This window comes from Panicum virgatum, chromosome 3N (genome assembly GCF_016808335.1).
Source record: "Panicum virgatum strain AP13 chromosome 3N, P.virgatum_v5, whole genome shotgun sequence".
Classification (NCBI taxonomy): Eukaryota; Viridiplantae; Streptophyta; class Magnoliopsida; order Poales; family Poaceae; genus Panicum; species Panicum virgatum.
In genome coordinates, this window is record NC_053147.1 from 2,641,585 (window position 1) to 2,667,906 (window position 26,322).

The 26,322-nt window shown below is 46.0% G+C and overlaps 4 protein-coding genes across 13 annotated transcripts; 2 read left to right on the plus strand and 2 right to left on the minus strand.

Moving 5' to 3' along the window:
* On the plus strand, nt 1-6,104 carry LOC120663679 (60S ribosomal protein L3-like). Of its 7 annotated transcripts, XR_005670571.1 has the most exons (6): nt 1-102; nt 210-319; nt 823-1,092; nt 5,250-5,368; nt 5,455-5,549; nt 5,660-5,705. XR_005670571.1 is itself a non-coding variant. In XM_039942573.1 (3 exons), exons 1-3 carry the CDS (start codon nt 4,750-4,752, stop codon nt 5,988-5,990), a joined length of 726 nt encoding a protein of 241 aa, XP_039798507.1. In that variant the 5' UTR covers nt 4,146-4,749; the 3' UTR covers nt 5,991-6,104. The 7 variants fall into 7 exon arrangements, 2 of the variants coding, with proteins under 2 accessions (XP_039798507.1, XP_039798508.1); XR_005670572.1 differs by lacking the exon at nt 5,250-5,368 and having other exon boundaries at nt 5,660-5,701; XR_005670574.1 differs by lacking the exons at nt 210-319; nt 5,660-5,705 and having other exon boundaries at nt 12-102; nt 5,250-5,500.
* A 492-nt stretch (nt 6,105-6,596) lies between these two features.
* LOC120667401 lies at nt 6,597-8,646 on the minus strand. Its single transcript, XM_039947482.1, has 2 exons — nt 8,436-8,646; nt 6,597-7,292 (listed from the first exon to the last, which is right to left on the minus strand). Exons 1-2 carry the CDS (start codon nt 8,547-8,549, stop codon nt 6,768-6,770), a joined length of 639 nt encoding a protein of 212 aa, XP_039803416.1. The 5' UTR covers nt 8,550-8,646; the 3' UTR covers nt 6,597-6,767.
* Nucleotides 8,647-9,378: 732 nt separating this feature from the next.
* LOC120663686 (60S ribosomal protein L3-like) lies at nt 9,379-13,974 on the plus strand. 4 transcript variants are annotated; one of them, XM_039942578.1, is made up of 6 exons: nt 9,379-9,485; nt 11,441-11,550; nt 12,131-12,241; nt 12,599-12,903; nt 12,993-13,402; nt 13,505-13,974. In XM_039942578.1, exons 2-6 carry the CDS (start codon nt 11,466-11,468, stop codon nt 13,773-13,775), a joined length of 1,182 nt encoding a protein of 393 aa, XP_039798512.1. In that variant the 5' UTR covers nt 9,379-9,485; nt 11,441-11,465; the 3' UTR covers nt 13,776-13,974. The 4 variants fall into 4 exon arrangements, with proteins under 4 accessions (XP_039798512.1, XP_039798514.1, XP_039798510.1 ...); XM_039942580.1 differs by having other exon boundaries at nt 9,447-9,485; nt 11,441-12,009; XM_039942576.1 differs by having other exon boundaries at nt 9,447-9,485; nt 11,441-12,241.
* Nucleotides 13,975-18,744: 4,770 nt separating this feature from the next.
* Nucleotides 18,745-21,494, minus strand: LOC120663688 (ethylene-responsive transcription factor ERF110-like). The gene is made up of 2 exons (XM_039942582.1): nt 21,067-21,494; nt 18,745-20,094 (listed from the first exon to the last, which is right to left on the minus strand). The coding sequence occupies exons 1-2, from the start codon at nt 21,392-21,394 to the stop codon at nt 19,301-19,303; spliced, it is 1,122 nt and encodes a 373-aa protein (XP_039798516.1). The 5' UTR covers nt 21,395-21,494; the 3' UTR covers nt 18,745-19,300.
* Between the last annotated feature and the right edge of the window lie 4,828 nt (nt 21,495-26,322).

Sequence of the window (26,322 nt, forward strand, 5' to 3'; positions counted from 1 at the left end):
TAGATGTGAAAGGTTGCGCTTGCGCTCAACCCTAGCCCCCTCCAAGGCTTGCCCGCCGGCGTCGCCGCGTTCCATCTCTTGCCGGCGACAAGCACCCACCAGGTATGCCCTTCCCTTTTCTTCCCTAGTTCCTTTCCTGCTGTGCGAAACGGAGCATCCAGCATCAGCATGTGTGCACCGATCTAATTAATGGTTTCACGGGCGCTCAGGTAAGGAAGGAGGAGGTCCGTTAGGATGTCGCACCGTAAATTCGAGCACCCGATCTATGGGTCCCTCGGCTTCCTCCCTAGGAGGCGTTCCTTCCGCCACCGCGGAAAGGGTAAGTGCTGCCACACTGATGCTTTCGTGTGGCTGTTTTCCCCGTCGGTTGTTTTTGCTAATATTCCCACACTGTGTTGGCTGCGCGCAATCGGGCTGTGGGTTTGGGTATGAACTGCTTTAGTTGCCTCGTATCTCATGTTTTGTGTTGTGTTTCAGTTCTCTGATTGTGTCATGATTTCACTTGTTGGCTGTGCGTTGTGTAGATTTCGGAGATTACTAACTGAGTAAAATTGCTGTCGTGTTCACATCTTACATGCATTTGATGATGTTGCAATTGGGATCGTGTCTAATAGTGTTCTTTGAACCTATGTCATTGTTTGCTGCAAACATTGAATGGGGAAATACACTGTTGTGAAGTTTAGGTAATTATCAGTGGTTCCAAATGGATGTACATTGTCTTTTCTCTAATATATTTGTTTACTTGTTGCTTCTGTGCAGTTCGATTAATTGGCATGATAATATGTGTTTGAATTCTGATGTGCCAATTTTCGTTTTCTGCAGTGAAGTCCTTCCCTAAGGATGACCCCAAGAAGCCTTATCACCTCCCTGCTTTTCTTAGTTACAATCGCCCTGTTCGGCTGGTGGAAGGAGCCGCGGCTGGGGCTAGCATTTTGAATTTCCAGCAAAAGGAGGCGTTCGATTTTGAATTTCGTCATTTTGGGACTTCTCGCCCCGTGTGGGGCCGCCCGGTGTGGGGCCAGGAGAGCAGGCGCATGCGCGTGCACGTGCGCGTGCGAGAGGGTATTGGAAGGCGTTGGAGCTGATCCACTGGTATGTGGGGCTTTATATCGGAGCGGGAAAGTCGGACCCACGAGTCACTATCTCATCCAACTTTTTATTTTACTCACAAATTATACAAATTACGGCTAGGAAGAAACTAGCTCAAAATTTACCCATGGTAGTCTAAGGAGCATCCAAAAAAATTAATAATTTCTTTCAAAAAAGTTTTAATAAAATATTGTGAATACTGTAGCGGCTTGGCATCGACATCTGATAAAGAGGTTGTTTGGCATCTCCATCTCCACATAACGAAATCTGCTCCATAGGCTCTAGCGGCTCATTTGGCCACGTCCCTGGCCGTTCTCTTCCTTGGGTGTGTTTAGTTCGCGAAAAGTTTGCGAAAAAGTTGCTGTAGCACGTTTCGGTTTTATTTGGCAACTATTGTCCAACCATGGAGTAATTAGTCTCAAAAGATTCGTCTCGTCATTTACAATCAAACTGTGTAATTAGTTATATTTTTAACTACATTTAATACTCCATGTATGTATCGTAAGATTCGATGTGATGTGTGTCAGTGAAAAATTTTGGAAACTTTTCGCGGAACTAAACACAGCCCTTATATGTTGATCACACCATCTGTAACAACCCACGTAATAATTACCTTAATTAGGATTAATTGAGAGATTGATATAATCATCAGCACTAATTGTGGAAGCATCCACACACACAGAGATCAAGCCGTGCCGAAGTTGGCCACGAACGCCGCCCGCTAACGCCGTGCGCGACGCGCATCCCCGCCCATGCCGCACTGCCTCCTTCGCCATCCTCATCCGAGCTACCAGCTCCTCTCTCTCTCACCTGCGTCCTCTTCTTCTTTTTCCTTTCTCCTCCCTTCGCTCTTCTTTTCTTCCTCTGCTCAAACCGAGCAGAGCGTTGCCATGGCCGCCGCCCCTCCATGGTGAACTCCCTCCTCCGGCCACCTCCGAGCCCCAATCAAGGCACCAAGAGGTAGCCCGTGACCCCCTCCAGCTTCCCCAACCACTAGCCAAAGTCCTCCTTGGCCCAATCGACGGGAATCGAAGCTCCGGACCACCATGAACAGTAGCTCCGCCCCTCACCGTCGAACTTCATCATCCGACCATCGTTTCGCCCACACAGCGGTTCAAATCGGATGTAAGTAATCTCCTAAAGCTCGTGCTCTCCACGTTCCATCACGTTGGCATCGTTTCCGCGCTCGTTTTTGGGCCATGCCGCCGCCGCCATGCCTCTGCTCGCCACGGACCGCCCCTGCGCGGCCCTGTGTTGTGCCATGGTGCGCCGCGGGTGCGCTCGGCCCCGCTGGTGCCACCAGCGACGTTCCCATTGCCGGCCGGGGAGCTATGGCCGGTCAAAGACCGGTCGGCCATGGTTGACTGGGTCAGGGACCCTGCGCAAGAATAGAAACAATTCTGGGGGCTCTTTGCGAAGTCTGTGACTCATATGAATAGCTCTAAATAGTGCAGTGCAATTCTAGAAAAACTCAGGGGCCTTGCTGTAAAGTAGTCTTTTCTTTTATGCATAAATTAGCTGTTAACTTCTAAAATTCGTATAGAATCATAGAAAAATCAGAAAAATACAAACTAAAATTTGTTGGATTCCTTGTTCTAAGATCTACAAATTTCCTTATAGGTTGATCTTTAGTTTCTAAATAGTTTTTGCTCTAGTTTACATATTAGTTTAAGTGGCTGTAAACTTTGAAAATGTATATTAAATCATGGAAAAATTATAAAATAGAAAATAAAGATGTTTTGGAATCCTTGTGATTAGATCTATGCAATGAACCTATAATATGACATGTGTTGGTAGAAAAATATTGTCCTAGAATTTTATTCATGCTTGTTAGGGATAAAATCATATATGTAGTTATGTTGCTCCTTTTTGCTGTGAAATTTTTATGGTAGATTAGTCATGTGATGTATGTGATGTGGTAAAAGTTTCAGATTTTTAGTGCACGTGTGCATGAGTTATTGATTTAAATTGGTTAGTGTTTAATAAATAGTTTATGAGTAATAGGAATATGCATAAATAATTATGCTTGCTGATAAATCATGAAAACTTCATGCTAGGGTTGTTTTCTATTATTTTATCACTAGTAAATATTTTATGTTCGGAACATATAGGTTGCTAATAAAAATAATTTTTATTAGTAGTTAGGCCTGTTCTAATAGAAATAATAGTTTCTTTACATATAAGATCATGATAAATTTATGTAAAATACTTTGTTAAGTATAATTACAGGATATAATCAGTAAGAATTAGTTTGTGCTATTAAATTGTACTCGTGCAACTTATTTCGTTCCTAGCATGTGTAATTTATCTTGTTTTGTGCCATGTATAGGTATGGCAGCTGGACAGGGTTTCTGGGTGTCTTAGCCCCGTCCGAGTCGATTGAGGACCGTACCATTGTTGGCCCTGCTGATCATGTTTGAATTGTACTAACCGCATACCTGGAGTAGGAGGTAGTCGAAACCGGTAAGCCGAGTACTGCTTTGCTTCGAAAGTACATGAACTCGCACCCAACTCCTAGGGCGAGTCGAGTGGCCACGGAGAAAGGGGTTGCATATGTTTACTTTTGGTGGTCTCACGTAGGGCTCGGCTGACTATATGACGTTGGGCTGGTTCCTGTAGTTCGAGGCGGGGAGGGGAAATGTTGGTGCGTGGGGTCCGACGGGGCTTTTGCGTGCCATGTTGGTTAGGTCCACCTTGCATTGCAAGGGTAAATCGGATCGATTCGCCGTCAATCACTCTCGGACATGAACACCTTAATCTCCGAGTCACATCGTAGAAAGAACATGGAAGGGAATGAAATGATCAATATGGTTGTGCCTAATCAATTGTTTTTCCACATTGATTGGTGTAGAAATGCAAACAGTAGAAAATAGGTACTCATTCCTAATTTTGAGCTAAAATATTGAAAGTAAGGACTCACTCTTAATTGTTTTTCCACAAAACAACCCACAGCCAGAAAGTCGTGCATGTCTAGATAGTGAGCTATGTATACCCATAGTCGAGTAAGTTTTGCTGAGTATTAGTATACTCAGGGTTTGTTGTTTACCCTGTTCCAGGTATAAAAGCTAACCAGGATTAACATCGGTGGGCTCGATGTGACGTCCTCACGTCTCCGTAGTTATCGTTTTATTTTATTTTATTTTAGTTGGTTTCTAATGAAAATCTTCCTCAGGTTAGACTCTCTCTACCGCTGCTATTATCTATTATGTGAACTTTAATTTGTAAATATCATTTTGTAAATATCTTAATTTTTTTATTTTGTAAAATTTTATCATGCTGGTACCGTCTGCGCTCGCTGTCGTGCGAGACTACTGGTGTGTTTCGATCGGGCCGTGGGTTGAAAACAGGCTATCAAGTTACACTTAATTAAGCTAATGTGTCTGATGCGTTGAAATAATGACCATTATGTTTAATTAAGCCTTTTAACTTGGCGGTTTCTGTCACAACATACACAATCGCAGGCAAATTAGCTAGTGTTTCTAGACAGTTCGTCCCGACTCCCGAGTGCGCGCCTCCGCTGCCGTTGTCCGCAGACTCCTTGCCGGCGCACGAGGAGCTCTCCCAATCCTCTTCCCAAGGGCCATGGCCCTAACCTTGTCTCTCTTTCATCACTCTCTCCAGCGAGCGCCATCCGTGCTGGCATCTTTTTCACCCAGCTAGATGACGCTCCTCCCCACTCCACAAGCACCTTCCATTCCCCAGCAGTTGCTGGTTGATATTCTTCTGCCAGCTGCAAGGTCCGTCGGCCTCCACACCTGGCGGGCGAAGGAGCTGTGGTGTTTGCGCCAGTTCAGATCAAGGCTCGCGCGTCGAAGAAGGCGAGCCGCACGGCCCGCACCAGCCTGCGTGCAAATTGGGCCCCTTGGGGCCTCACTACTGAGCACGACAGGTAGTGCCCCTACAGCCAGTACGACGCCCAACAACTGCTCGAGGAAATGCCCCAAAGGCTCTAAGGTTAAGGTGCTCACTGAATGTTGTTTTGAGGAGTTGTAGCCGAGTAGGACTTGTTAAAACATAAAAATACGACTTTGATTCAAATTCAAGGGAGGATCACATAAGTTTGTTGTGAATAATTATGGTTCACTTTACCCCAACTTTTTCTATGAAAAAAATACATATATAATTTTCGGTTTATCCCTAATGCTTCATAATTTCCTTAGATATGGTCGTATGCAAGCCAAGCTACTGTAAAATTCTTTTGTATGTACAAAGCTGCTGGCTATTCCTGCATGTTCAGTCCTCGTGCTAACTCTTGCTCTCAAGTTCAGTTCTTGCATAGGTATACCCATATCTTGCCAAATTTAATTTGTGCTATCATGTTTGCATTTTAATTCTGTACAAAATACATATATTTCGGCTGGTCAGAATGGATACCACCACCGGACTGAGATTAACAAGAAGGTTTACAAGATAGGCAAGGCTGGACAGGAAAGCCACGATGCCTCTACAGAGTTTGACAGGTTACATTTTCTTGAATATTTGCAACTACAGTTTGATCCATGATCATGAATATGTTGCTTCCGCTATTTATACCAGTATACTGATTACCGAATTTGCTCAATGTTTACAGGACTGAGAAGGACATCACTCCCATGGGCGGGTTCCCCCACTACAGTATCGTCAGGGGCGACTACCTGATGATCAAGGGGAGCTGCGTTGGCCCCAAGAAGAGGGTGGTGACACTCCGCCAGTCCCTGCTGAAGCAAACCTCACGGGTGGCTCTGGAGCAGATCAACCTCAAGTTCGTCGATACCTCGTCCAAGTTCAGGCACGGGCGCTTCCAGACCACCGACGAGAAGCAGAAGTTCTACGGCAAGCTCAAGACCTGGTCTCCCGTTTGTGCTGTTGAAGCAAAACATTCTACCAGATGTGTTCAGTTTGTTTTCCTCAGTTTTGTTTGAGATATTCAGAGAACCAGAGCTGCTTTCTTGCAGATGATTAGAATTATTAAAATATTTGAACTTTGTAGCATTTTTTATTCTGCTATTGGATGGTGTATTTGTGCTCCCTGTCAACGCTATTGTTTACTCGCCACGCTTCCTGATGGATTCCTTTGTTGTTTCCCACTCTGTTTGGCGGGTGAAGTGGTTAGATGACAAAAACTGTGGTAAAACGACTCTAGTTTCAAAGAACAAGCACTGCTATGAAGCACCAACATCACAACGGAGCTGATCATATTTAAAATCACTGCTATCAGACAACAGTAAGTAAAATCTTCACTTGCATGTTCGACAATGATCCTCACAAAGCGACAGCTAACCTGCAAAAGATTTAGTGAAGACATTAGCCTTCTGAACTTCCGTGCAAAAGATCAGGACGAATAACAAAGCTCTTGATATATCCGAACTTCCGTGCAAAAGTATTGGTAGATCTGCTATATCTGGATGTTTTTTTACCATCTCTTTAAAATGAAGAAATACAAGTATAATATTCTATATAAACTTTTGTTACTTCTGGACATTGTGCAATTACGATTTAATGGAGTTCATACAAGTGAGGCTCAAATCAAATAGGTAACCGCCATGGTTAATATTAATTGTGAGCACATAAATACTCTTGAGTACATGATCAAGCACTAGGTTAGAATTCCACCACTTAAGCTAACAAAAACCCACCTGCCTCTGAGCTCCGGGTGGTGGATCATAGGGATGATGGATCCAGTCAAAGAGAAGGCTGCCTCAGATTTGACCTGCCACCACACATCTACGTGTTGATCGCCTAACAGGCCCCCTTATTGCTGGCTGCTTACCCACATCTCGACCCTTGGCACTTTGAAACTCCTCACCACTAACACTTTCATGCATGCATGTGGTTCTTTCATCATGCACTCCTAATGTCATTATTGCAGCTGGAGCCTTACTACCACTGTCACCAGAGAATGAAACTCCACCAGCATTTTTTCTCTTATCACCGCTACTCCTCTTTGTGAAACCCAGCTCTTTTTCTGCCTTCGCCACAAAATCTTTCACACTGTTATTAGCAGTATTAAATGTCAATGGGTGAACTATCTTCAAGTCCTTGGCTACTGGTAATCTACACAACTTATTGGTCTCTAATTTTGCCCTCTCCTCTGACTCTTGGTCCAATGCAAATCGCACCTTCTTGGCAACACCGGAAGTACCACCACTAGCACTACCTCCCTGCCGCTTCAGACACCCCTTCCCCACCACCACCTCAACCACACTCTCAGCAGCAGCTGCACCCTGCAACAAGGAGCCAAACCCAAAATCAGCAGAGATCAGAACAGAAGTACTACACTATTTGTTAGCGCTGCTTCCTACATTTAGAAATATTTTGGTTTGTCCAGAGGGCGGCATGTCACATCTATGAATGGAGAAGCAAACTCGGCAGTCGGCACCTTGGTCACATTCTTCTTAGGATCATGCACGGGTCATTGTTTATTGATTCTCTGATGTTTCTTCATCCAGCACCCAGAATCGCAGAACACAGGTTGATGAAATGAGAAACAAAAGGAAAATGTTTTACCTGCAACATATTTTTGTTGTTTTCTAGTATAGAAAGGATTGTGCATACAAACAGAGACCATAATATGCACACCTTAACTCATTACGTCAAGTAAGAAAAGTGGAAACAGCATGTGTTTTGTTGTTTCTTTTCTGAAAAGAGTAAAATACACCATGGGTTGTAATATTTATTAATGTATTTTTCTTTTTATGCAAAGGAGCAATCTACATGTGAATTGAAAGCTACTGGTTTGGTCATCTCTAAACATAGAATTTAAGAAAACATGTCTTAGTTGTGATATTACGTAGGTACAAGTGTGCAGCAAGCCAGCAACAAGATAGAACGTGCAGAACAAAGGCCATTCTTCTTGCTGCCTTCTAATAGGTAAACCTTCCAAAATTATTGGGGCAAACAAAATCAGCAACCATAATGTGTTCTGTGGATCCTCAAATCTTTTCATGGAGCCATGCGTGCCATCAAGCTGTGCTTAGCTGAGTGAGGCAAACATGCAAATGAAGAAACGGATACAACAGAGGAGAACCAAAATATACGTTCAGTTGTTCTTAACGCACAGGGAAACTATTTGCAGCCTGCAGTGGTGACAGTCCAGTCATTGCACTTGGGCTCATTTACGCAGATGACATGGTTCGCTCAATGTTTTCAATTTAAGCACTGTGATGGATTGCGCCCACTACGCAAGTTTTGATACCCATGGTGCGTTTTAATATTTCTAAAAAATCGAAATGACTAATCCGCCCCACCCTCGGGCGAAAGAACCACTTCTAAAAATATAGTTTTTCCCCCAATACACGGCCAGGCAATCTGAAATTTTCTGCAATGGGCTAGACAAGAGTCAAGAGCGAGGGTTTTGAAGGCCGTACCGAGATGGCACCCGCGAGGCTAGCGGCAAGGTCGGCTTTGGAGCCGCGGGTGGCGAGGCCGTGCTGCCGGCAGAGCTCCAACAGCTCCCTCCGCTTCATCGCCGAGAACTCCATCCACCCGCCGGAGAGGTTCGGGTCCGGGTCTCTCCTGAATCGCCGCTTGGTAGGGGAGCAACGGGAGAGCGGTGGGGGAATAAGCGCCGCCGGGAGAGACGCAGTGGTTGGTTCGACGCCTTGATGGACATGGCGCGGCGCGGCGCGGCGCCTCGGGACACGTGCGGTGCGGCGGTATTTCGCAGGCTGACAGGTGGGACCGGAGGGCCGTGGTCGTGGTTCTTCCCACCCAAGCGAGAAGGAGGATTAAATTGAAAAACAAAAACAGGAAGAGTTTGAAATTCGAATTTCAAAATTCAGGATCTCCAGTCAGTCAGTCGCGCGAGAGGAAGCAGGAAAGGGCCAGAGCTATAAAAATGATAGATGTAAAATATATATTCAAAAAATATTCATTTTCACTAAAAAGAAGTGTTTAGCATCGAAGGAAAAATTTACACAGGATGGAAGAGAAAGAAAATGCAGTTTTTTTTAGATTGGCCAATATTTTTAAAGGCATAGTCGAGTTTAATGGTGTTTGGTTTGTTACCCTAGCTACCCAAGATTGTCGAGCCAAAATTGATTAAATTTCGCCACTATTTTATTGGGTGCCAAAATCTTTATTGGCCTTCCTAGACAATTTTTTGCCGAAATAAAATGGCTCTAAACCTAAACAAAAATGGAGGTTATTGTAGCGATTCGAGCCGAGTTACGGCGGCACGACCCGGCCGGTCCAGATAGTTCCTGGGCCGGCTCGGCCCCAATCGTCGTGCCGAGCTTGGGCCACTGGTGTGGCACAGCCCGTTAATGGCCCGCACTCCCTGCCCATCCCACGCCTCCCCTCCCCTATGGCCCTATATGAAAGGTTGCGCATGCGCTCAAGGGTCCAACCCTAAGCCCCCCTCCAAGGCTTCCCAGCCGCCGCAGTCCCATCTCCTGCCGGCGACGAGAATCCACCAGGTACTAGTTGAATTCCCCGCGCGTTGCTGCGGGAATTTGATATTATAGTTAAGATGATAGTTTGATGTTATAGTTTAGGTAACATATTTGGAGATTAATGTAGAAAAATCTAAATAAAATATTCCTAAGGATATATATATGAAGACAACAAATTAATTTATGAATGATGAATGATAGATGACTATATCCATTCTAATGGACATATGTATAATCTGTGAGTTTTGGAATACAGGTGGCTTTAATAGAAAAAGGAAAAAGACTCTCCATCTCATAATACTTGATTTTATATATAGAGTACTTAAATTGTCACATAATAACACTATCAGGATATGATTCTTGCCTGATTTCGCCCGTTGATGGATCCCGTCACAGGCGATGACCAAGACCGTCGGCACGCTCGGCCCCAGGTCACGCTATGTCTATACCATCTCCACCTGCCTCATGCCTGGCATGTCCAGTAATTTCCCACGCCCTCTGTTGCTCTGACTCCATAAAAAAAACTATTCTGCTTTATACTACAACTACAATCCTTTTTTCCCACGACACAATGACACCTTTTGAAGTTTATGCATTTGCTGACATTCTATCATCGAACATAATTTTACCTTTAAGATGAACAGATATAATTATTTTAACGATATTTTGTCCCCGTATATGTACTGCATTATCTATAATTTAGAATATATTTAGCGCACAATAGTTTCAATGGCTTTTGTCAAGTGGTTCACCACATATTTCATGTATAATAATTTAAGGGAACAATTTATAGATGAGGGGAGAGTGACAAAGAACTTGCCTAGTAGATGCGCGCATCGCTGTCTAGTGCATACAGGAGCACAGTGTTTGCTTTCAGAGAATAACCACTTGCAGTATCAGCGTGCTTCCAGTGACGGGAAAGGAAAGAGGGTGCTTGAGCTGGTGTGGTCGAAGCTGCTATATGAATATATATATATATATATATATATATGACCATCCATTTCTCCCACCGTTTCGGCTACTCAATGCCATCCTCCACATTCCGCCCGTTACAGTTTCGGAGGAGCCCATGCTTGCTTTTATCTTGCCATGATTAATCGAATGAGTTATTGAAATAACAGGTGAGCAAGTGGAGAAATGGTAACGGTAGTTAAGCACTAAAGCGAGACGCTGAAGGGTCATTGGGAACTACTCCCTCCTTCCCCGTTTATAAGGCATGGTGGAACATGACACGGTCTTCTAAATAACACTTTGACCATTTATTTATCATATATTATATCATTTTTTATTATAAATTTATAATCATTGTAAACTATATTTGATTATGAATCCAATCATATGAAATTTATATTATAAAAACAAAAATTTAATAGTCAAATTATTGGTCAAAGATGAGAAAGTTTGAATCTTGATATACGTGTATGCCTTATAAACGGGGAAGGAGGGAGTATTCTCAATTCAGTGTGAGGCGAGCGGAGTGGCACTACCTGTTGGAGGAATTGAAGGACGCGTGCACATTTTACATCTCACGTCATTATGGCCTGATATATTATTAAAAAATTATGGGCAGCATGCACTATACCTGTTGGGAGATGAAACAAAAAGTCATATGGCTGGTACGCACAAAAGGTTAATGAAAGAAATTAAATTAATATGCAAGTATTGTAACGGCCAGCAGAAGTGAACCATCGCCTGTATTGGATGATGAACGGCTGCCTACCACTTGGATGGACAGATGTGTTGCCCGTGCAGGCGTGGTGAGTTGGGAGCGATAGGGGCAGGACGGAGGACCCCATGACATGGAGATGATGTGGACAGGTTGCATGTCAAGAGAAATACAATAAATGATAGATAGTGGATTGTGTTTATATAAGATATATAGATGCCTTCCCTTTCTCTTCTCTTCCTGCTGTGCGAAACGGGGCACTCTGTATGTGTACGCCGATCTAATGGTTTTATGTGTGCTCTGATTGCTGCAGGTAAGGGAGGAGGAGGTCGGCGAGGATGTCGCACCGTAAATTCGAGCACCCGAGACATGGGTCCCTCGGCTACCTCCCTAGGAAGCGATCCTCCCGCCACCGCGGAAAGGATACGTGCTGCCACACCGATCCATTCGTCTGGTTACTTTGTGTTTTTGCTATAGCTTGTTTTTGCGATCGGGTTGTGGGGATTGAGTAAGAACTGCTTGGGCTGCCACACCGATCCATTAGTCTGGCTACTTTGTGTTTTCCACGTCGGTTCACTCTGTGTGGGTTTCGCGCAATCGGGCTGTGGGGATTGGGTATGAACTGCTCGAGTTGTCTCGTAGCTCACGTTTTGTGTTGTGTACCAGTACTCTGATTGTGTCATGCGTTGGGTAAATTTTCGAGACTGCTAATTGAGTAAAATTGCTGTCATTTTCAGATCTTAGATGCATTCAATGACTAGTATGTTGCAATTGGGATCGTGTCTGCTAGTGTTCTTGAACCACGGTGGTAGTTTATGTCAGTGTTTGCTGCAAACACTGAATGTGGAAATACTGTGGAAATACACTGTTGTGAAATTTTAGGTATCAGTGGTTCCAAATGGATGTATGGTCTTTAATATATTAGTTTACCTGTTGCTTCTGTGCAGTTCAATTAATGGGCATGATAATATGTGTCTGATGTGCCGATTCTCGTTTTCTGCAGTGAAGTCCTTCCCTAGGGATGACCCGAAGAAGCCCTGCCACCTCACTTCCTTCCTTGGTTACAAGGCTGGCATGACACATATCGTGCGTGAGGTCGAGAAGTCTGGCTCCAGTAAGTAAACTCTGTCAGAGGCAAGGTTTTTAAAGCGGTAAGGCGAGGCGAGGCGAGGCGATAGGGAGCCGCTCAGTCGCCTAGGCGACGCCTAGGCGGGCTAAGGCGAGCCTTAAGTAAGGCGATGGGAAACCGTCTTGTCGCCTAGGCGACGCCTTAAAAACCCTGGTCAGAGGAAGCAGCTTCTTTGAAATGTTCCCTTAAGAAAATGATTACTGTTGTTTTTGGAACTCAAGAATGCTACCTGATTATTCTATCCCCATATCTGGCCCTTGAGTTTTCCAATTCAAATTATTATTTGTTTGTAGTATGGGCTAATGGGTACGAGATGTAATCACCTTGTGTGATTTTGTGCAGAGCTCCACAAGAAGGAAACCTGTGAGCCTGTGACCATCATTGAGACCCCTCCTCTTGTCATTGTTGGACTTGTGGCGTACGTTAAGACCCCACGTGGTCTGCGTACCCTCAACTCTGTCTGGGCCCAGCACCTTAGCGAAGAAGTAAGGAGAAGGTTCTACAAGAACTGGTGCAAGAGAAAGAAGAAGGCCTTCACCAAATATGCCCTCAAATACGACAGTGATGCAGGCAAGAAAGAAATCCAGTTGCAGCTTGAGAAGATGAAGAAGTATGCTTCAGTTGTCCGTGTTATCGCCCACACTCAGGTGATATTTGCATTCACTGTCATCACAGCTCAGTAATTTAGTATTTTACGGTGTTCTGTTCTCACATGCTCAACTGTTTCTGGTCTCAGATTAGAAAGATGAAGGGTTTGAAGCAGAAGAAGGCCCATCTCATGGAGATCCAGGTTAACGGTGGCACTATCGCAGACAAGGTTGACTATGGCTACAAGTTTTTTGAGAAGGAGGTGCCAGTGGATGCTGTCTTCCAGAAGGACGAAATGATTGACATCATTGGCGTCACCAAGGGTAAGGGGTATGAAGGTGTGGTAACCCGATGGGGTGTCACCCGCCTTCCCCGCAAGACCCACAGGGGTCTCCGCAAGGTGGCCTGCATCGGTGCCTGGCATCCTGCTAGGGTGTCATACACTGTTGCCCGAGCTGGTCAGAATGGATACCACCACCGGACTGAGATAAACAAGAAGGTTTACAAGATCGGCAAGGCTGGACAGGAAAGCCACGATGCTTCTACAGAGTTTGACAGGTAACATTTTCTTGAATATTTACATGTTGATGTACGATCATGGATATGTTGCTTCCGCTATTTATACCAGTACTGATTACCGAATTTGCTTGATGTCTACAGGACTGAGAAGGACATCACTCCCATGGGTGGCTTCCCCCACTATGGTATCGTCAAGGGTGACTACCTGATGATCAAGGGGGGCTGTGTTGGCCCCAAGAAGAGGGTGGTGACACTCCGCCAGTCCCTGATGAAGCAAACCTCACGTGTGGCGCTGGAGCAGATCAACCTCAAGTTCGTCGATACCTCGTCCAAGTTCGGCCACGGACGCTTCCAGACCACCGATGAGAAGCAGAAGTTCTACGGCAAGATCAAGACACCTATCAAGGCCTGAGCTGCTGGCCCTGCTGTCGAAGCAGAAAGTCTTACTAGATACTGTTCAGTTATTTTTTCCCCTCAGTTTTGTTGTAGATAGTTGGAGAACCAGTTTGCATTGCAAAAATGTGCTGCTCTATTGCAGATGATGAAAGTCATTACAATTTTTGAACTTTATAACATGTTGGAACATGATGCTGGATAGTGTAGTCGTTGCAGACAATCGTGTGAGATTATTTCCCGGCTATGCAAGCTTTTTAATGTTGTTGTCATTTCCGCCTTTCCATTGTTACTCCCTCATCCATATTATAGGTTGTTTTTGACAGATTCAGATATATAAACTATTCATCCAGATAAGTGAAAACTATGATATATAAACTATTCATCTAGATAAGTGAAAACTATGTATCTAAATGCTATGTCTAGATGCGTAGTGAAAACTCTATCTAGATTTGTCAAAATGACATAATTTGAAATGAATTTAGAATGGAGTTTTTTTCCTGCAACTTTCATCGGACTTCTCACTTCTGTCCCTTTCAGTTAACCCTAAAACTTCAAACAATTCAACTCAAAGAAAGTTGAAATACACGTAATATATTAAGTGAGAAGTAAGAGTTCAGATAAGTTTCTTACTTCGCTATGGCATGGCTGACTGCCTGACAACAATTGCCGGAATACAGATGCATCCAGAGTCGTGGTCTGTATTCATGTATTCAGTTTCAGCACTCGCTTCAACAGTTTGTGCTTTAGCATCAGCTTCAACACAAGCATCTCGGAGTGGTTTTCTTAGTTGTTCTTCAAGCCTCATGAAATCCTTGCCCACTTAAATCAGTCCGTTCGATCATTCTATTTAATCTTTCCTGCACGTCCTGCACTCCTACCTTTCTGCGCTTTAGTTTTAAGGCTTGAAGTGTTTCTAAATGCTCAATGTGTGAAGGTCAGTGTGAGAACCGCCCAATTTGATACTATTTTAAACGAACCGTCGGTCATTATCATCCAGATGAGAGTTAACACGTGATTGCCGGAGAGCGTGCCACGTGTTATCCCACATCTAGAGACACGAATAACCGACACGTCATTCATCCAAAATAATATCAAATCCGGTAGTCCCGGTATGTGCTCCAACATACGCCCAGGATCAGCATATGCACATACCGTTTACAATCGAATACATCGCCAATATTCCACAAAGAACAGTTTTACACACTTAATATTACAAGTTCAATATAGGTGGGTTTCAAACTTCACTTACAAGCATTGGGCTCACGAAAGTCATATTAAACAGAAACATAAAGTTTATTGTATTTTCATGTTCTCACGAAACTCGATTACGATAAAGACTTACTAAACTAATGACGCCTTGCTTAAGGACATCACTACTACAGCCACCACGACCTACTCTTCCCCCGCGTTCGGATCAGCGGGGTAAAAGTGGCCAAACACCACTTCTGGCTCACCTGCAACTAGGTTTAGAAAGCACCCTGAGTACAAAAGGTACTCCGCAAGACTTACGCGATTAAATAAACAAGGATCATGCAAGGCTCAAGTAAAAGCTTTAAGGTTAAGTAATTATTGCAGAAGCAGTAGCTCTCTACACTGTCACCTATCAGAATTAATTAACATTGCCCAAACCCCCAACAATTTTAGTATATTAAGGGTATACAAAATAAAATGAGTCACAGAGGTGCCATGAACCATATCCATTATAACCGAAACTTTCTACGAAGAGTTCAACGGACAAAAAGCTTGCTCATAACCGAGAGCGCGGCAATTCGAATTGATTATAATCTTGCAAGGGTGTACTACTTTACCCACACGACGCGAGGACTATGCGACTCACCCAACCGATCACGCCGGGCAAGGGGGTACTCACGTCAACCGTTCCCAACATGGCTCGATCATTGAAATCTTCACACCTAGCTTACGCGTAGAGACTTAGTTTCCACCGGGGACATCTCTAAACTTTCCTACTCGTAGGTCCACCCGGGGACACCTCTAAGCCTCTCTGCATAGCCCTTGGCCACGTATCTAGGACTGTACATCAATGATCAAGTCAAGGAAGGTAATTGGCTTATCCGTACCATTATATTGGATATGTGGTAGCACGAAAAGGTGCTCAAAGCCGACGTCATCCACGGACGGTCCTTAAACGATCCAAGCGGACCTGCCTATGTGACTCCATTTACTAGGCCCTACCATTCCGCTTGAACCTCGAGGCTACCAAACCCTTAACAACCAAACCGAGCCAGTGCGAACAAGGGTAACCGGTAAATGTGATCCTCCAGAACATTTCTGTCTAGCGAGCAAAAGAAGTACTCTAAGCAGGGCTAAGCATCTAGTCAGATTAAGTAATTAACTAACTAACTAGTGCCAAGAACAAGGATGGCAAATCAAGGAAGGATAATGCACGCAGATAGGTACAAGAATGCAATACATACATAATATATATAACCCAACATTACCCAAGTGAGTTAACTAAGCTAGTCAAATTAGATAGGTGCAAGGAACATGCTTAGCTGCTTGCCTGGGTTAACTTCGGACTCGACCACGAACGGGACTCCAGGCTCAGGCTCAACGGACTCGGCGGGCTCCACGGGTTCGACCTCCGGCGGTTCGGTCACTAAAATGCATGAATGCGATGCAAGAATTAATAAATGAACTTAACAACAATCATAAATCATGGAAATAAATGAGCATGCAGAGAACAATATAAGGAACTCAAGAAAATTGGTTTTGCAGTAAAAGCATTTTCCTATAAGTAATCATAAATAGATCAATTTTCAGCTACTCTAAGCAAGATAAATCGGAAAAGGAATGCAAAATTATCTAAACAAATCCCAGAAAATTATCTTAGATACTATGTATGAAAACAAAGCTAACAAAACTGGTTTTGCCATTTTATCACTTTCCAGAAAGAAGTTCTACAATAAACCATTTTCAGACAAAGCATAAGAAAACAAGCTAAAACTTTGGTAAACAGCAAATAACCATATGAACAAGTAGTACCACTGGAAACTAAACCTCACAAGGAGTCTAAAAAAATTTGGTTTGAGATTTTTCTAGCAACACACAAATAAATAAGCATTAAACTCACTTTTGCAAGATAAAAATATAGATAAATTTACAGCAAATTAACATGCAAAAAAATATTTTTACTAAGTATATCTCAGCTATAGGAATCCAACAAAATAAGTTTCATAATTTTTGGAGCTATACACGAATTTCTACAAATTTTGAAAGATTGCTGCTCAAATGCAAAGCCCTAAAACGCTAGGTGCACCCCACTGAGCCGGCCCAGAGGCCGACAGGCGGGGCCCATGGGCCAGCGACCCACCCGCCGGGTCAAGGCAAGGCACGTGCCTTGACCCGCGCGTGGGCGCGGCCACGGCCTCGCGCGTCGCGCGGTGCGCGCGCGCACGCGCGTGCGCGGCGACGGCGAACGGCGGCGGCGCGAGGCGGCACGACGGGGCGGGGCCGGAGCGGGGCAAAGGGCGCGCGCACGGGGTGGAGGGGACGGCGGTGATCCCTACCGGCGGCGACGCAGGCGAGGAGTGGCGACGAGGCGGCGCCCCGGCGGCGGCAAAGAGCTCGGGGGCGGCGCGGCAATGGAGGATTGGGTTAGGGTTTGCGGGGAGAAGGGGAAGGACGAGGCCGCGGTGTCGTCTTGGGAGGATAAGGGCGAGCGGAGGTCGCGCGCGGCACGGAAGCCGGGGATGGCCGGCGCGTGGCGACGCCGGCGATGGGCGACGCGTGCGTGCCGCGAAACATAGCAGGGGGGAGGAGAAGGGTGGCTGACAGGTGGGCCCGGCGTGGGATTTTTTTTATTTCCTTTTTTTTCCTTGGGCTGTGACAGTCAGCCCTGACTCGTCTCAGAAGCAAGTTCGGTTCTTAACACTGTCAGCAGTTCGGTTCTTAACACTGTCAGGTCAGTTACCTGTTATTGATAGTACTTATGGCTGCCTCAATTACTACTATTTATAAATCTTACATTTGTCATACTTGAATCAAGTGAAGACGAACAACCACCATCATGTGCTAGGCTTGTTACCTGGGCTGCATGTGCAAATGAATTCTACTCACCATTTCCTTTGTATCTGTTGTTCCTACATATGGTGCTACTTGTGTCATAAATGGGAAGCCTTCAGAGTGAGGTTGTGAACTAGGAGTTGTAAAGCTGGTGGCTTTCCTTGTTTTGTGTACTTCTCTCTTTTCTCTTTTTTGTTTGCCTTCTCTTGTAATTATGCACCTTGCTTTCTACTATAATGAAAAAGCAGAGCACCTGCTGTACATCTTAAAAAAAAGGCCATAAAAAGCTGTTGACTCCACAACCTCGACTGACGACAGAAATTTTCTCAGCTCTGGACTCTCAATTCTCAAATGATACCCACTGGATGTATTCCTGAGGCATGCACTCCTGTTGGTGCAGCAAAATATGGGAGACCAATAGGCCTAGATGAGAAGATCAAAGTGGATCTGATTGTGATTGGGTCTGTTGCAGTTGATCCAAATTCAGGAGCACGGTTATGGTATGGCTGACTGCCTGACAACAATTGCCGGAATACAGATGCATCCAGAGTCGTGGTCTGTATTCAGTTTCAGCACTCGCTTCAACAGCTTGTGCTTTAGCATCAGCTTCAATACAAGCATCTCGGTGTGGTTTTCTTAGTTGTTTTTCAAGCCTCATGAAATCCTTGCCCACTTAAATCAGTCTGTTCAATCATTCTATTTAAACTTTCCTGCATGTCCTACACTCCTACCTTTCTGCCCTTGCTTAGTTTTAAGGCTTGAAGTGTTTCTGAATGCTCAATGTGTGAAGGTCAGCCCTGACTCGCCTCAGAAGCAAGTTCGGTTCTTAACACTGTCAGGTCAGTTACCTGTGATTGATACTACTTATGGCTGCCTCAATTACTACTATTTATCAATCTTACATTTGTCATACTTGAATCAAGTGAAGACAACAACCACCATCATGTGCTAGGCTCGTTACCTGGGCTGCATGTGCAAATGAATTCTACTCACCATTTCCTTTGTATCTGTTGTTCCTACATATGGTGCTACTTTGTGTCATAAATGGGAAGCCTTCAAAGTTGAGGTTGTGAACTAGGAGTTGTAAAGCTGGTGGTGTCAGACCCGAACCAACGGGACTGTGCACACCGTATAGATGTGAGGAAGATTCCGGATACACACATGGAAGGAAGAAATCGGACTCCTCCCAGAACTCTACTTTGTAATCTATAACTCTTATAAAAAAGCTCCCCACTACAAGTCATTAATTGCTATTTCTCTAGCATATGGTGCAGCCACATCACCTTAATAATTTTGAACCATCTGATCTTTGATCCGACGGCACCTCTGTGTTCTCCTGATCCCTCTGTACGCCGCCGTCCGTCCGGGATCTTTGATTGAACGAAACCTCCGTTCTTGGGTACCTCCCTATCCCGCCGTCTAGCCAGGGCGCTCGGCTGCCGCACATCCCTATCGCTACCGCCTCTCCACGCCTACTAGGGACGCGCCTCCTGCACTCCCGCCGCCCGGCCAGGGCGCTCATCCGCCGCGCCTCCCACCATGCTGGCCCGGGCCGTGCCTCCCGTAGCCCTGCCGCCACGCCTGGCCCCTCACCTCCCGTTGCGCCATGGCCGCACGCCTGCTCGGCCCGTGCCCCTCCTCCATGTCACGGAGCGCCTCCATCCGGCTCTGCGGCGGCGACAGGTAGCTGAACGGTGTCGCGCCCTCGGCCGCGAAGCTGTACGTTGACGTTGCAGGAGGAGGAGGGGGAGGCAACGTGCCACTTGGTGCTCCGGATGAGCCACCGGGGTCGCCGCCGGCGCTCTGTAAGAGCCTGGCGTACTCCGCGTATTGCTCCATGACGCCGCCGGTGGGGGGCGCCTGCGACTCCAGCAGCGCGTCCGGCCTGGGCGGCGGCGGCAATGCTCGCGGGGCCGGATCCGGCGGCGGCGGCGATGGGAGCGTGGCGGACTCGGGGAAGTTGAGCTTGGCGCGGCTGCCGCGGAACCTGAGCGCGGCGCCGTCGTAGGCCCGGGCGGCGGCCTCGGCGGTGTCGAAGGTGCCCAGCCACACGCGCGCCGCCTTGTGCGGGTCACGGATCTCCGCCGCCCACTTCCCCCACGGACGCTGCCGCACGCCGCGGTAGCGCTTCCGCGGCGCCGCGCTGCCGCTGCCGCTCGCCCCGGCGCCGGCGGACGACGGCGAGGGTAGCTCCTCCTCGGCCGCGGCGCCAGAGGCCGCACGGTACTGCGTCTGCGAGGAGGTCACCGCCTCTGTTGCCGCCGCAGCCGAAGGCCAGTAGTGCTCCGGCGGCGGCTGCGTCTCGCGGTAGCCTGCACGAAGGGTCAGAGGAGATCGGTTAGCTAGCTATTCAGGGGAGAAATATCTTGATTTTGTTCTTAAACAGAAAATATCTTCATCTCAGCTGAAACAATCTCGTTTCGAATCTTTCAGAGTAAGACTGTTGCTCAAAACAAAGAAAAAGAGAGAAAATTTCAGCACAAATCAAAAACTGACAGCGCCCACAAGCTTATTATCGGCTAGTTTAGCTCCTCTGTTTTGCACATTCCTTGCTCTGTTTTGTTAGCCATCGAAGAAGCATAGTGATTGCTAATGCACTTACAGCATAAATTTTAACTGCTGCTTTAAGGTTCCAAAGCAAACTTATTAGAACATGGTTAGTGTGATACGATGACCTTTTCCAAATTGGTTTCAATCGTTCGTTTTCCCCCATATCTTAATACACAAATAAACAAACAAATAAATTTCATGCATTTGAAGCGAAAGGTTCCAGTTGGATGAAGCGTGCAGATTGTAGACACCTTTCTTTTCTCGTAAAAAAAAAGAGTGTGAAAAGAAAAGACAAATGAACTAAACGTGCTGAGTTGGTAGCGTTGTTTTACTTGCATAGACAAGATCGAGCACTTGCGTGCGTGTGAACGCACACGCGGCCATAACAATTACTAACAAGCAATAAACATGTTGCACATCAAAGCAGCTCATAAAATAGTACTAGAACAAATCAACGTCTTATGTTCTTGTGTCACGAAATCTAAATAACAAGCGGGTTAGTAAAAACAATTAAAGACAAATGCTAATTTTTTTAAGGAAACCAAATGCTAATTGTATAGTGGTGTCGTCAGCCCTTACCATGCAGATGAAGGGGCAGTTAAAAAATACTCTAAGTTTGAAAAAAAAGCACATGCCCATGCACGTTGTTGATACTTTATGATACCAATTACCAAAGTACCAAACGCAGCCACGCATGTACTTGAGATTGATGCTGCCGCGCCGCGCGTCCTTACCGTCGAGCACGAAGGAAGGGGACGGCTCGGCGGCGAGCTCGTCGTACGGCCACCACGCCTCCTCCGCGGAGGCCTCCTGCACGGCCTTGGCCGGCGGCGCCGAGCCGGCGACCACCCTGGCCAACGCGGCCACCATGGCCGACATCTCCTGGGCCTGCCTGGCCCGCGACAGCGCCGGCGACGCCGCCGTGTTGGCTTCCATCACCACGGGCTCCAGCGGCTGCAGGGGCTGCTGGCGGTCTCCTCCTCTGCCGCCGCCGACGTCGCCGGCGGCGAGACGCCGCCGGCCGTGCTGCTCCCCCGATTCCGCCACCGCGGCGTGGCACATGAACGATCTATCCAGTAGGCACTGGCCGGCCGCCGCCCCAGCGACTACGTGACAGGCGCGAGCTTTTGTTCTCAGAAATGGTTCCGGGTCTCCTTGGCGAGCAACATGTGTCCATTTATATAAGGCCCGGATGTGATTCATGTGAACGGCATGCGGATCAAAAGCTTAGCTTAGGCACCAAGAGAAGAGAAGATTAAAAAAAAAAGGAGCTGGAGAGTAGGAAAAAATATCTGTAGGCAGATGAACACTCACAAACAGAGGAAGAGAAGTAATATCGCTAGGATGGATAAGTATCAGTCGACATGCAGATGAATGCAACTTGTGTGCCGTAAATGGAACAGTGAGTCAGTGACCATCGGACATGTTTATCCAAGATGCAATGCATGTATGCGCTACTAGGGTCGTCTAAGTTACTAAGAGTAATTAAACTTTGTTCCTACTTGCACACGACCTTTTGTTTGTACGGACTTCTATTTTTTTAGAAAAAACCCAGTTACCTTGTAGCAAGGATAACAAAAAATTCCCATTTTTCTTTACAGTAACAAAAATACTACTATCAAACATGTGGTCACAGGAAATACTACATACTGAAATTAGCATTTTCAAAAGAAAGCATACTGCTCAAGCAAAACATAATTCAATTTCATCTTCTCTTTTCGACAAAAGAAAATGCAGGAATCTGCAGTGGTGATGGGCTCCTCTGACCATAGTAGGTTAGATTTCACATCCGTTTGACCATCGATTTCGTTGGTGCAATGCATTCTTGCTACTCTACCTGTCTGCCTTACGCCCTTACTGTCCTAAAAGCCGGTCGGTGTATGGATATTTACTTGGGTAGGCTCCCGTAATTTCAGAATGAAACCTTAGAGGTCATACCATCATATTCATATCCGACTTACACTTGTCTACGTGGCGCCGCAGGAGTGAGGTTATTGGTTACATGCTACTCCTTTCGTCTAAATTGTAAATTATTCCAATTTTTTTGGATGGTCAAAATATTTCAAACCAAAATTATACAACAAAGTACTAACATTTATGATACCAAATAGATATTATTAAATTTTTTAATTAAATATACTTTCATAGTATATCTATTTGATGCGATAAATCTTTGCCATCTTTTCTATAATTCTAGTCAAATATAAAAATAGTTTGTCTCTTCAAAAAAGTTGGAATGACTTACAATTTGAAACGGGGGAGTAGGTGTTTGGCTGGAAAGAACTTAAAAAAGAGGAGCCTTTGCAGAAAAGGGATGTTAATATAATTATAGATGGAGTACTAGGAAATATGAATTGAGCTGGTTATGATGCATCGTCTTAGCCAAAATATTTCTGCGTAGCACTGAAAAATGAGGTCTGAATAGTTCAGAATATAATAGCAGAAGGTAAAGTATTACATGTTGGACATACTTTCTTGTGGAATTGATTGAGTAACAATGCCGTACAACATATTTATTATCAATTACTATACGAAATCAACATCGTGTAAAGTACAAATATATGGATACAAGTTTTGTGCACTACAGATGCATATAATTTGACTACTGCCGGTCAAATATATGGATACAAGAAAAGGGGAAAGCGATATTTACACGTCGTGAATTTGTATTATTAGTAGCCTCTAAAGTTGAGAGAATGTGCGCGACAGGGAGTCCACACAGTGATTTCTTCATGACACACTATGGAGGTTCTTCATTACACACTATGGAGGTTGAGTCGTGCAGCAATCAAATCGTGAGACACGTGTCACCTCGCAATGTGCGTAGTAACGGAAGCTAGTTGCCTAGTTTTTCACAGTGGGTGGCGTTACACATTCTCCTGAGTTCTAGGAAATTTACTACACCTAGGAGGCTAGGAGTATTGAACTGGCCCAACTCAACTGAGCTAAAAGGTTTGGTCAATTTTATGTTTGTTGTCCAAATACACGACACCTGATGCTTTCGGTCAATCTAGCAGGTCGTCCTTGCTTGCAAAATGAACATCAACTGCACAAGTTCCACGTTAGCTGAATTTTCCTAAAGCAAGGCTTATGTAGGGTTGGGTGTGATCTACACAGACTACACATGCTTTATATTTTTCATGGGATTTTTATATAAGTAAAAAATGGAAAAAGAAAAGGCCAAGTTAAACAAAGAAAGCTTCATGCAGGTACGGATATATTAAGGTGCGAATGAAACTGATACCACACTGGTCTTGCACGATAGTGAGATTAGTGCAGTTTGGTTTAAATTTGGCACTAGAGACTAGACTCAACAATCTTCTTCGCAAAAAGAAAGAAAACATTTGTGCTGTACAAACAACACGGAACTATCCATCTGATCTCTCGTGAGAGACGAGACCTGCCCTTCGATCAAAGCTCACACACCTAACTAGTTTTTTTTATCATAAAGAAAAAAAAGTTAAATACACTAGCGGCCCTCGAATTTATGCCCAAGTGTCATTTAGGTCCACGAACTCGCAAAATCGAAATTTGACACCCTGAACTTATTAAGTTGTGTCACTTAGATCCATAACCCTTCAAGGGGCATGAATATATGCAAAAAAGCCCTTGAATTTTTTCATCTTCTATATCTACATCCTCATCGTCTCTTTCGCCTCTCTCTCGTCCCCCACTAGCGCCGCCGCTGCAGCCGGAGGCCGCCACGCCGCAGGAGGCCCCTGCTCTCCCCCGTCGGTGCTCCTCCTCCCTCCCTCCCTCCCTCGCCGGCGCCTCGAGCTCCGCCGCGCTGAGCTTGGGCGGATCTGGGCGCTTCCACCTCCTCCCCAGTGCCTCCATGCCGCGCCGCCTCCTCCGTCCTCCCTCCACCTCCTCCCTCCTCCCTCCGCTGCGCCGTTCTCGTCCCAACTACCTCCTCGCTCCTCCCTCCTCCGTGCCGGCGCACCCCTCCTCGCGGGCATGGCGGAGCTCGTGGCGGCGGCGCGCCGCCCCCTCCTTCCTCCCTCCTCCTCCTCCCTCCTCCTCCCTCCTCCCTCCGCCGCACCAAGAAGATCCGAGTGGGGAGGGAGGACCAGCGGCGAGCAGGGCCAGCGCGAGCTCCTCGCCGGAGCATGCGCGGACCGCCATGCCCGCTCGCGCCGTCGCATTCGCTGCGCGCGCCGCGGCTGCCTCTCCCGCCATGCTCGCCGCGTGCGCTGCGCGCGCCGTGGCTGCCTCGCCTGCCATGCCTGCCGCGCTCCACGGCGGCCGCGCCCCAGCACCAGCAACGGTGGCGGCCTCGCCCGCCATGCCCGCCGCGCTTGCTGCGCGCGCCACGGCCGCCCCACGTGTGGAGGACAGGGGCTGCGGGACCTGCTCCGGCGCCGTGGAGCTCGAGACTGGGGTCACGATCGGCGGTGGAGGTGGGGGCCGCGGCGGAGAGGCGCGGCACGACCGCTGGCAGCGGAGCTGCGGCCCGCGGCGGAGGTGCAATCACCGGCGGAGATGACAGCCCAGAGGAGGAACGAAACAGCGAGCGACGACTTTTTCTTTTGAGTTAAATTTGGAGGGCTTTTTTGCATATATTCATGCCACGTGGCGCCACGTCAGGAGTTATAAACCTAAGTGGCACAACTTAACAAGTTCAGGGTACCAAATTTCGATTTTGCGAGTTCATAAACCTAAGTGGCACCTGGGGACAAGTTTGAGGGCCGTTGGTGTATTTAACTCATGAAAAAATAAGGCTACATGAACATGATCCTACAGCTTTTACCTATATCACCCTACCTGCCAGTAATAGCGACCCTAATGGGCTACGTGTCGCCAGGCCAGGCCACCGGAACCTAGGGATCGAACCTGTTCCGGAAAGTGCCACGTCATGCACGACGCACCCAGCACGTGTCGCACTTTTTCGTCGAAAGGTGTCGCACGAGGCCGGCCCTCCATGTCCGCTAGCCCAACAACCACACGTGTCGCAAGAGGGAGCACTTCATTACTGTACTCCTGCCTCTCCACGTCATGCGCACGTGTGAAATTGCACGACACTTGGATTTACATAAACCACTTGTCATAAAGTATAGCTTGGTAATGGCAAGCAACATCGACATGTGTTGGGTATTTTAATCAGGAAAGGTGGCCAAGTTTGGCACAATTAGTGTGTGTTTTCTATTTTTTTTTTTAAAAAGAAAATGAACCTTTGCTGGATCAATCTGCATACATGGTGCATAAAATATTTATCAGAAAGCAAAGATGTTTCGCCCGAGCTAAACATCCCAACATAGATTATTGAGTGATTGTACTAAAGACTATGTTGCCGACATCAAGATTCAAGAGGACAATATGCGAGAATGGTTCCTCTTTTATTTATTTATTTATTTTTCTGTACTTTTACAGCTCATAAGTTCAATGAATTTCGAGATTCTTAATTAGTTCTCTTATGATGTGGAATTATTTTTTGCAAAATCACAAACAACCATGGATTAAAAGATGAAATATGAACCGAACCTCTGTTTTAGCACAAATTGGACAGGGGTTTCAAAGACTCCCTCAACCTGATAAGGAACAAAGACGAGCCAGTTCCGGAGTGAACAGTTGGGACTTAGTGTTCCTTTTTGTGGCTCATTCTAGGAATGGTAAGGATGCGTGTGAATGTGCTTCTGCACTGAATCTGGTCAAAGACTGGTTTGATAAGATTAGTGTGCCGCAATAAACTAATGCGTGTGCATGCACTCATGTTTAGGCATACTACAAACCTAATGGTCGTGAGAAACGAACAAACCTTTCTTTCATTTACTTGTTCCTTCTTTTCTAGGAAAAGATTAAAGAAGACGTGTAGTACGTACGTGTGTTGGTGCCGTGTTGGACATGTCATGTTGTAGTGCAGTTGTAGGCTTGCAGCTGAAGAAAATGTGTATGAACTAATTGCGCGTTTAGGTTTCTGGCGGGTCAAAGCTGCATTGTAATTATGGCTGGTACTCGAAACTTAACCAGTTTGCCGTCCACTTCTTAAATGT